Source organism: Aquarana catesbeiana, linkage group LG13, assembly GCF_042186555.1.
Source record: "Aquarana catesbeiana isolate 2022-GZ linkage group LG13, ASM4218655v1, whole genome shotgun sequence".
Classification (NCBI taxonomy): domain Eukaryota; kingdom Metazoa; phylum Chordata; class Amphibia; order Anura; family Ranidae; genus Aquarana; species Aquarana catesbeiana.
The window spans coordinates 217,050,796-217,060,523 of NC_133336.1; the positions used below are offsets into that span (position 1 = coordinate 217,050,796).

The following is a 9,728-nucleotide window of genomic DNA, read 5'->3' on the forward strand; positions in this document are numbered from 1 at the left end:
CGGGCCCCCAGAAGAGTTAGAGCCCTATCTTCATAGCCCAGGGCCCCCAGAAGAGTTAGAGCCCTACCCTGATAGCCCCGGGCCCCCAGAAGAGTTAGAGCCCTACCCTGATAGCCCCGGGCCCCCAGAAGAGTTAGAGCCCCACCTCGATAGACCCGGGCCCCCAGAAGAGTTAGAGCCCCACCTTCAAAACCCCCGGGCCCCCAGAAGAGTTAGAGCCTCACCTCGATAGACCCGGGCCCCCAGAAGAGTTAGAACCCTACCCTGATAGCCCCGGGCCCCCAGAAGAGTTAGAGCCCTACCCTGATAGCCCCGGGCCCCCAGAAGAGTTAGAGCCCCACCTTCATAGCCCCGGGCCCCCAGAAGAGTTAGAGCCCTACCCTGATAGCCCCGTGCCCCCAGAAGAGTTAGAGCCCTACCCTGATAGCCCCGGGCCCCCAGAAGAGTTAGAGCCCCACCTCGATAGACCCGGGCCCCCAGAAGAGTTAGAGCCCCACCTTCATAGCCCCGGGCCCCCAGAAGAGTTAGAGCCCTACCCTGATAGCCCCGGGCCCCCAGAAGAGTTAGAGCCCTACCCTGATAGCCCCGGGCCCCCAGAAGAGTTAGAGCCCCACCTTCATAGCCCCGCCCCCCAGAAGAGTTAGAGCCCCACCTCGATAGACCCGGGCCCCCAGAAGAGTTAGAGCCCTACCCTGATAGCCCCGGGCCCCCAGAAGAGTTAGAGCCCCACCTTCATAGCCCCGGCCTACAGAAGAGTTAGAGCCCCACCTCGGTAGATCCGGGCCCCCAAAAGATTTAGAGCCCCACCTCGATAGCCCCGGGCCCCCAGAAGAGTTAGAGCATCGCCGCAGGCCCCAGAAGAAGTCAGGGCTCCGGGGCCCCCATAGAAGTGTCAGTATATCCCAGAATAAAGTGCGTCAGCGCGGTCAGGTCCAGGCACTTGGTTCGGGGGCGGCGCTCCGCGTTGCGTCATCACATCGGCAGGTGGCGGTAGAGAGGTTGCTCCTGGTAGTAGCGCCAGAACAGCCAGATCCTCAGCAGGCTGGTGACTATCCCGGGGAAGTTGGGAACCTGCAGGATAGAGATGACAGTGAGGACGTCACATCCACCCCCTCCCCCTCACAGACAGACGGGTGGCGTCACGCGCACTCACCATTATGTAGGCGTCGCCGAGCTGCATTCCGTACAGCACCCAGGAGGTGGAGGCCAGGACGGTGGTGATGGTCAGCGGCATGGACAGGCACTTGGTGGATTTGGTTCGGATGATCTCAGCCTGGAGGTGGAGCAGAAGAAAGATGATTGGATATCAGGATAAAACAATGCTCAGCCCCTTACTACTTCTACCCCCAATCAAAATTCCCTCAGTGTTCTAGCCACACCCACTGAGGGGCTGCACCACTTGCCAGCAGCCTTGGGATCTCACCGGCTTCAAAGGGGCGGGGTCTGTGTTCTGGATGAGGACCACTCATTGGTCATCTGGGAGGCGGGGAAATCCCTGGGCAGTGTTGGGTCCCTCTAGCTGTACCCTCCCCCCCCATGGTGGCCAGTGTGTTCCAGGGGTTCCAGCCCCACCCACTATAGGGAGGCCACTTACCAGGTCGGCCAGCGGAGATAAGTACATGCTGATGGTGAAGATGCTGCAGAAGAGGCCCAGCTGGTTCAGGCGGACGCCGAGGTTGGGGGTCCACAAGTAGAAGTAGGCGAACCCCAAAACCAGAACTAAGAGTGCCAGGAGGACCTGAGAGAGGGGGCGGCGCTGCGGAGGACAAGACAGCGGTCAGAGGCGAGTGCGACAACACGAGGGAGACTGAGACACAGAGGTCGGGGGGTCCTACCTTCTCCGAGGAGTAGAAGATGAAGGCCACCATGTAGAGCGTCTGCAGGAAGGCCCCGATGGAGTTCACCGTCATCAGAGTCCCATCCCCCTTCAGATATCCGTAATACAACCAGCCCAGGTTACTGCAAGAGAGGAACTCCACTCACAACGCTGACCCACAATCCTCTGCTCACTGTGCCCTCCCCCGCTTACCCACACTGCGCGCTCCCCTGCTCACTGCACCCTCCCCCGCTTACCCACACTGCGCCCTCCCCCGCTGACCCACAATCCTCCACACTGCGCCCTCCCCTGCTCACCCACAATCTTCCGCTCACAACGCTGACCCACAATCTCACGTTCACTGCGCCCTCCCCCGCTCACTGCACCCTCCCCCGCTGACCCACAATCCTCTGCACTGTGCCCTCCCCTGCTCAATGCTCCCTCCCCCGCTGACCCACAGTCCTCCGCTCACTGCGCCCTCCCCCAGAATCCTCCACACTGCGCCCTCCCCCGCTGACCCACAATCCCCCGCTGACCCACAAACTGCCACACTGCGCCCTCCTCCGCTCACTGCACCCTCCCCTGCTGACCCACAATCCCCCGCTCCCTGCACCCTCCCCCGCTGACCCACAATCCTCCGCACTGCGCCCTCCCCTGCTCAATGCTTCCTCCCCCGCTGACCCACAATCCTCCACTCACTGCGCCCTCCCCCACAATCCTCCACACTGTGCCCTCCCCCGCTGACCCAAAATCCTCCGCACTGCGCCCTCCCCTGCTGACCCACAATCCCCGCTGACCCACAAACCGCCACCCTGCGCCCTCCTCCGCTCACTGCACCCTCCCCTGCTGACCCACAATCCTCCGCTCACTGCGCCCTCCCCCGCTGACCCGCAATCCTCCGCACTGCACCCTCCCCTGCTCAATGCGCCCTCCCCCGCTGACCCACAATCCTCCGCTCACTGCGCCCTCCCCCGCTGACCCACAATCCTCCACACTGCGCCCTTCCCCGCTGACCCACAATCCTCCACACTGCGCCCTCCCCCGCTGACCCACAATCCTCCACTCTGCACCCTCCCACGCTAACCCACAATCCTCCACACTGCGCCCTCCCACGCTAACCCACAATCCTCCACTCTGACCCACAATCCTCCGCACTGCGCCCTCCCCCACAATCCTCCACACTGTGCCCTCCCCTGCTCACTGCGCCCTCCCCCGCTGACCCACAATCCTCCGCACTGCGCCCTCCCCCGCTGACCCACAATCCTCCGCACTGCGCCCTCCCCCACAATCCTCCACACTGTGCCCTCCCCTGCTCACTTCGCCCTCCCCCGCTGACCCACAATCCTTCGCACTGCGCCCTCCCCCACAATCCTCCACACTGTGCCCTCCCCCGCTCACTGCGCCCTCCCCCGCTGACCCTCAATCCTCCACACTACGCCCACAATCCTCCACATTGCGCCCTCCCCCCGCTGACCCACAATCCTCCACACTGCGCCCTCCCACGCTAACCTACAATCCTCCACACTGCGCCCTCCCCCCAACACACACTGGACACAACCACTGCACCCCTTCCCCCCTTCACACACACTGGATGGTCATGACCACTCCATCCCCTCCACACACTTGGCCATCATGCAGGTCAGAGCGCATGCAGCTCCCCCAGACTCACCCAATACATGACAGAGGTGCAGGAGGAGCCAAACCTACTTCAGATCGGTGGTAAGGAACGGCAGGAACTGGATATTGTCCGCACTCTTCTTGGAGACCATGAGCCGGAGATCCGACCTGAGAGGAGACAAGACATGAGAGACGCCACTGGCGGGTTGCTATGGGTGATGGAAGTCACACAGGAAGATGAGGGGACACTTCAGAGAAGATACAAGACCACTGTGTGTAGTCATAGAGACAAGCCAGAGGACAGACAGACGGGGTGAAGGATGGGAGATGATAGATGGTGGAAGATAGGGAATAGACAAAAGGACACGGAGGAGGAGTCGGAGATAGACAGGAGGACCTGGAGAAGAATGGGAGGACACGGAAGACATGGAGACGGACGGAGAAGGACTAGAGACAGATGAGAGGACACGGAGGAAGAGGACGAATGGGGGGACGACACGGAGGAGGAGGACGACATGGAGGACGACACGGAGGAGTGACGAGGGACGACACGGAGGAGAAGGGACGGGGGACGACACGGAGGAGGAGGGACGGGGGACGACACGGAGGAGGAGGGACGGGGGACGACACGGAGGAGGAGGGACGGGGGACGACACGGAGGAGGAGGGACGGGGGACGACACGGAGGAGGAGGGACGGGGGACGACACGGAGGAGGAGGGACGGGGGACGACACGGAGGAGGAGGGACGGGGGACGACACGGAGGAGGAGGAGGGACGGGGACGACGCGGAGGAGGAGGAGGATGGGGGGGGACGACACAGAGGAGGAGGATGGGGGGGACGACACGGAGGAGGAGAAGGACGACACGGAGGACGGACGGGGATGACACGGGAGGACGGACGGGGGCGACACGGAGGAGGACGGACGGGGGGGCGACACGGAGGAGGAGGAGGGACGGGGGACGACACGGAGGAGGACGGACGGGGGGGGGACACGGAGGAGGAGGGGAGAGGGGGGGGGCGACACGGAGGAGGAGGAGGGACGGGGGGACGACACGGAGGAGGAGGAGGGACGGGGGACGACACGGAGGAGGAGGAGGGACGGGGGGACGACACGGAGGAGGAGGAGGGACGACACGGAGGAGGAGGAGGGACGACACGGAGGAGGAGGAGGGACGGGGGACGACACGGGAGGAGGAGGAGGGACGGGGGGACGACGCGGAGGAGGATGGGGGGGACGACACAGAGGAGGAGGATGGGGGGGACGACACGGAGGAGGAGAAGGACGACACGGAGGACGGACGGGGGATGACACGGAGGAGGACGGACGGGGGGGGCGACACGGAGGAGGACGGACGGGGGGGGCGACACGGAGGAGGAGGAGGGACGGGGGACGACACGGAGGAGGACGGACGGGGGGGGCGACACGGAGGAGGAGGGACAGGGGGGGCGACACGGAGGAGGAGGGACGGGGGACGACACGGAGGAGGAGGAGGGACGGGGGGACGACACGGAGGAGGAGGAGGGACGGGGGGACGACACTGAGGAGGAGGAGGGACGACACGGAGGAGGAGGAGGGACGACACGGAGGAGGAGGAGGGACGACACGGAGGAGGAGGAGGGACGACACGGAGGAGGAGGAGGGACGGGGGGACGACACGGGAGGAGGAGGAGGGACGGGGGGACGACACGGGAGGAGGAGGAGGGACGGGGGGGACGACACGGGAGGAGGAGGAGGGACAGGGGGACGACACGGGAGGAGGAGGAGGGACGGGGGGGACGACACGGGAGGAGGAGGAGGGACGGGGGGACGACACGGGAGGAGGAGGAGGGACGACACGGAGGAGGAGGAGGGACGGGGGGACGACACGGAGGAGGAGGAGGGACGACACGGAGGAGGAGGAGAGACGAGGGACGACACGGAGGAGGAGGAGAGACGGGGGACGACACGGAGGAGGAGGAGGGACGGGGGACGACACGGAGGAGGAGGAGGGACGGGGGACGACACGGAGGAGGAGGAGGGACGGGGGACGACACGGAGGAGGAGGAGGGACGACACGGAGGAGGGACGGGGGACGACATGGAGGAGGAGGGACGGGGGACGACACGGAGGAGGAGCAATGAGGGACAGGACGGGGGGGACGACACGGAGGACGGACGACATGGAGGACGCCGGGGGGATAACACGGAGGACGGACGGGGGCACGGAAAGGAGGAGGAAGGACGGGGGGACGGCACGGAGGAGGACGGACGGGGGGACGGCACGGAGGAGGACGGACGGGGGGACGGCACGGAGGAGGACGGACGGGGGGACGGCACGGAGGAGGACGGACGGGGGGGACGGCACGGAGGAGGACGGACGGGGGGGACGCACGGAGGAGGACGGACGGGGGGGACGGCACGGAGGAGGACGGCCGGGGGAGATGGCACGGAGGACGGATGGGGGGACGGCACGGAGGACGACACAGAGGACGGACGGGGGACGACACGGAGGAGGAGGGACAGGGGACGACACGGAGGAGGAGGGACGGGGGACGACACGGAGGAGGAGGGACGGGGGACGACACGGAGGAGGAGGGACGGGGGACGACACGGAGGAGGAGGGACGGGGGATGACACGGAGGACGACGACACAGGGGAGGAGGAGGATGATAGGGGGATAACACGGAGGAGGAGGGACGACACGGAGGAGGAGGGACGGGGGACGACACGAAGGAGGAGGAGGAGGAGGAGGAGGAGGGACGGGGACGACACGGTGGAGGAGGAGGGACGGGGACGACACGGTGGAGGAGGAGCGACGAGGGACGACACGGAGGAGGAGGAAGAGGGACGGGGGATGACACGGAGGAGGAGGGACGGGGGATGACACGGAGGAGGAGGAGGGACGGGGGATGACATGGAGGAGGAGGACAGGGGGTCGACACGGAGGAGGAGGGACGGGGGATGACACGGAGGAGAAGGAAAACACGGAGGAGGACGGGGGGACGACATGGAGGAGGAGGAGGAGGAGGAGAAGGAGGACACGGAGGAGGAGGAGGACGGACGGGGGACGACACGGAGGAGGAGGGACGACACGGAGGAGGAGGGACGACACGGAGGAGGAGGGACGACACGGAGGAGGAGGGACGGGGGGACGACGCGGAGGAGGAGGGACGACACGGAGGAGGAGGGACGGGGGGACGACACAGAGGGGGAGGGACGGGGGACGACACAGAGGAGGAGGAGGGACGGGGGGACGACACAGAGGAGGAGGAGGGACGGGGGACGACACAGAGGAGGAGGAGGGACGGGGGGACGACACAGAGGAGGAGGAGGGACGGGGGGACGACACAGAGGAGGAGGAGGGACGGCGGGACGACACAGAGGAGGAGGAGGGACAGGGGGGACGACACAGAGGAGGAGGAGGGATGGGGGGACGACACAGAGGAGGAGGAGGGACGGGGGGACGACACGGAGGAGAAGAAGGACGGGGGACAACACGGAGGAGGAGGACAACACGGAGGAGGAGGAGGACGGGGGGGGGACGACACGGAGGAGGAGCGACGGGGGACGACACGGAGGAGGAGGGACGGGGGGGACGACACGGAGGAGGAGGAGGGACGGGGGGACGACACGGAGGAGGAGGAGGGACGGGGAGGCGACACGGAGGAGGGACGGGGAGACGACACGGAGGAGGGACGGGGAGATGACGGAGGAGGGACGGGGAGACGACACGGAGGAGGAGGAGGGACGGGGAGGACACGGAGTAGGAGGAGGGACGGGGGAGGACACAGAGGAGGAGGAGGGACGGGGGAGGACACAGAGGAGGAGGAGGGACGGGGGACACCACGGAGGAGGAGAAGGACGGGGGGACGACACGGAGGAGGAGGAGAAGGTCGGGGGACGACACGGAGGAGGAGGAGGACGGGGGGACAACACGGAGGAGGAGGAGAAGGACGGGGGACGACACGGAGGAGAAGGACGGGGGGGGCGACACGGAGGAGAAGGACGGGGGGGCGACACGGAGGAGAAGGACGGGGGGCGACACGGAGGAGGACGACGACACAGAGGAGGAGGACGGACGGAGGACGACACGGAGGAGGGACGGGGGATGACACGGAGGAAGGACTGGGACGACGCGGAGGAGGAGGAGGACAGGGGGACGACACGGAGGAGGAGGATGGGGGGACGACACGGAGGAGGAGGGACGGGGGACGACACGGAGGAGGAGGATGGGGGGACGACACGGAGGAGGAGGGACGGGGGACGACACGGAGGAGGAGGGACAGGGGGGGCGACACGGACGGAGGACACGGAGGAGGACGGACGACACGGAGGACGGACGACACGGAGGAGGACGGACGACACGGAGGAGGACGGACGACACGGAGGAGGACGGACGACACGGAGGAGGACGGACAGGGGGACGGCACGGAAGAAGACAGACGGGGGGACGGCATGGAGGAGGACAGACGGGGGGACGGCACGGAGGAGGACAGACGGGGGGACGGCACGGAGGAAGAGGAGGAGGGACGGGGGGCGACACGGAGGAAGAGGAGGAGGGACGGGGGACGACACGGAGGAAGAGGAGGAGGGACGACACGGAGGAAGAGGAGGAGGGACGGGGGACGACACAGAGGAGGAGGACAGACGGGGGGGACACGGAGGAGGACAGACGGTGGGGGACACGGAGGAGGACAGACGGGGGGACGCGGAGGAGGAGGACAGACGGGGGGACGCGGAGGAGGAGGACAGACGGGGGGACGCGGAGGAGGAGGACAGACGGGGGGGACGCGGAGGAGGACAGACAGGGATGACGAAGAGGAGGACAGACGGGGGACGCGGAGGAGGACAGACGCGGAGGAGGACAGACGCGGGGACGCGGAGGAGGACAGACACGGGGGACGACAGACACGGGGGACACGGAGGACAGACACGGGGGACACGGAGGACAGACACGGGGGACACGGAGGACAGACACGGGGGACACGGAGGACAGACACGGGGGACACGAAGGACAGACACGAGGGACACGAAGGACAGACACGGGGACACGGAGGAGGAGGACAGACGCGGGGGACACGGAGGGGGGGACACGGAGGAGGAGAGAGGGGGGAAACGGAGGAGGAGGGACACGGAGGAGGAGGGAGGGCGGGGACACAGAGGAGGAGAGAGGGGGGGGACACAGAGGAGGAGGGGGGGACACAGAGGAGGAGGGGGGGGGACAGACGGGGACGACACGGAGGAGGGGGAGGACAGACGGGGACGACACGGAGGAGGGGGAGGACAGACGGGGACGACACGGAGGAGGGGGAGGACAGACGGGGACGACACGGAGGAGGGGGAGGACAGACGGGGACGACACGGAGGAGGGGGAGGACAGACGGGGACGACACGGAGGAGGGGGAGGACAGACGGGGACGACACGGAGGAGGGGGAGGACAGACGGGGACGACACGGAGGAGGGGGAGGACAGACGGGGACGACACGGAGGAGGAGGAGGTCAGACGGGGACGACACAGAGGAGGAGGACAGACGGGGACGACACGGAGGAGGACAGACGGGGACGACACGGAGGAGGAGGAGGACAGACGGGAACGACATGGAGGACAGACGGGAACGACATGGAGGAGGACAGACGGGAACGACATGGAGGAGGACAGACGGGAACGACACGGAGAAGGGGAAGGACAGACGGGGACGACACGGAGAAGGGGAAGGACAGACGGGGACGACACGGAGGAGGAGGACAGACGGGGACGACACGGAGGAGGACAGACGGGGACGACACAGAGGAGGACAGACGGGGATGACATGGAGGAGCACAGACGGGGACAACACAGAGGAGGAGGACAAACGGGGACGACACGGAGGAGGACAGACGGGGACGACACGGAGGAGGGGGAGGACAGACGGGGACGACACGGAGGAGGGGGAGGACAGACGGGGACGACACGGAGGAGGGGGAGGACAGACGGGGACGACACGGAGGAGGGGGAGGACAGACGGGGACGACACGGAGGAGGGGGAGGACAGACGGGGACGACACGGAGGAGGGGGAGGACAGACGGGGACGACACGGAGGAGGGGGAGGACAGACGGGGACGACACGGAGGAGGAGGAGGACAGACGGGGACGACACGGAGGAGGGGGAGGACAGACGGGGACGACACGGAGGAGGAGGAGGACAGACGGGGACGACACGGAGGAGGAGGAGGACAGACGGGACGACACAGAGGAGGAGGAGGACAGACGGGAACGACATGGAGGACAGACGGGAACGACATGGAGGACAGACGGGAACGACATGGAGGAGG

General features: G+C 66.8%; 1 protein-coding gene across 1 annotated transcript; it reads right to left on the reverse strand.

Moving 5' to 3' along the window:
- Positions 1-698: 698 nt before the first annotated feature.
- SLC50A1 (solute carrier family 50 member 1) lies at positions 699-3,601 on the reverse strand (the record flags this gene model as incomplete). The annotated part of the gene is given in 6 exon segments (XM_073608729.1): positions 699-730; positions 808-1,071; positions 1,154-1,273; positions 1,595-1,756; positions 1,836-1,959; positions 3,524-3,601. Coding segments are annotated over 5 exon segments (583 nt in total), but the record flags the coding sequence as incomplete, so codon positions are not given.
- Between the last annotated feature and the right edge of the window lie 6,127 nt (positions 3,602-9,728).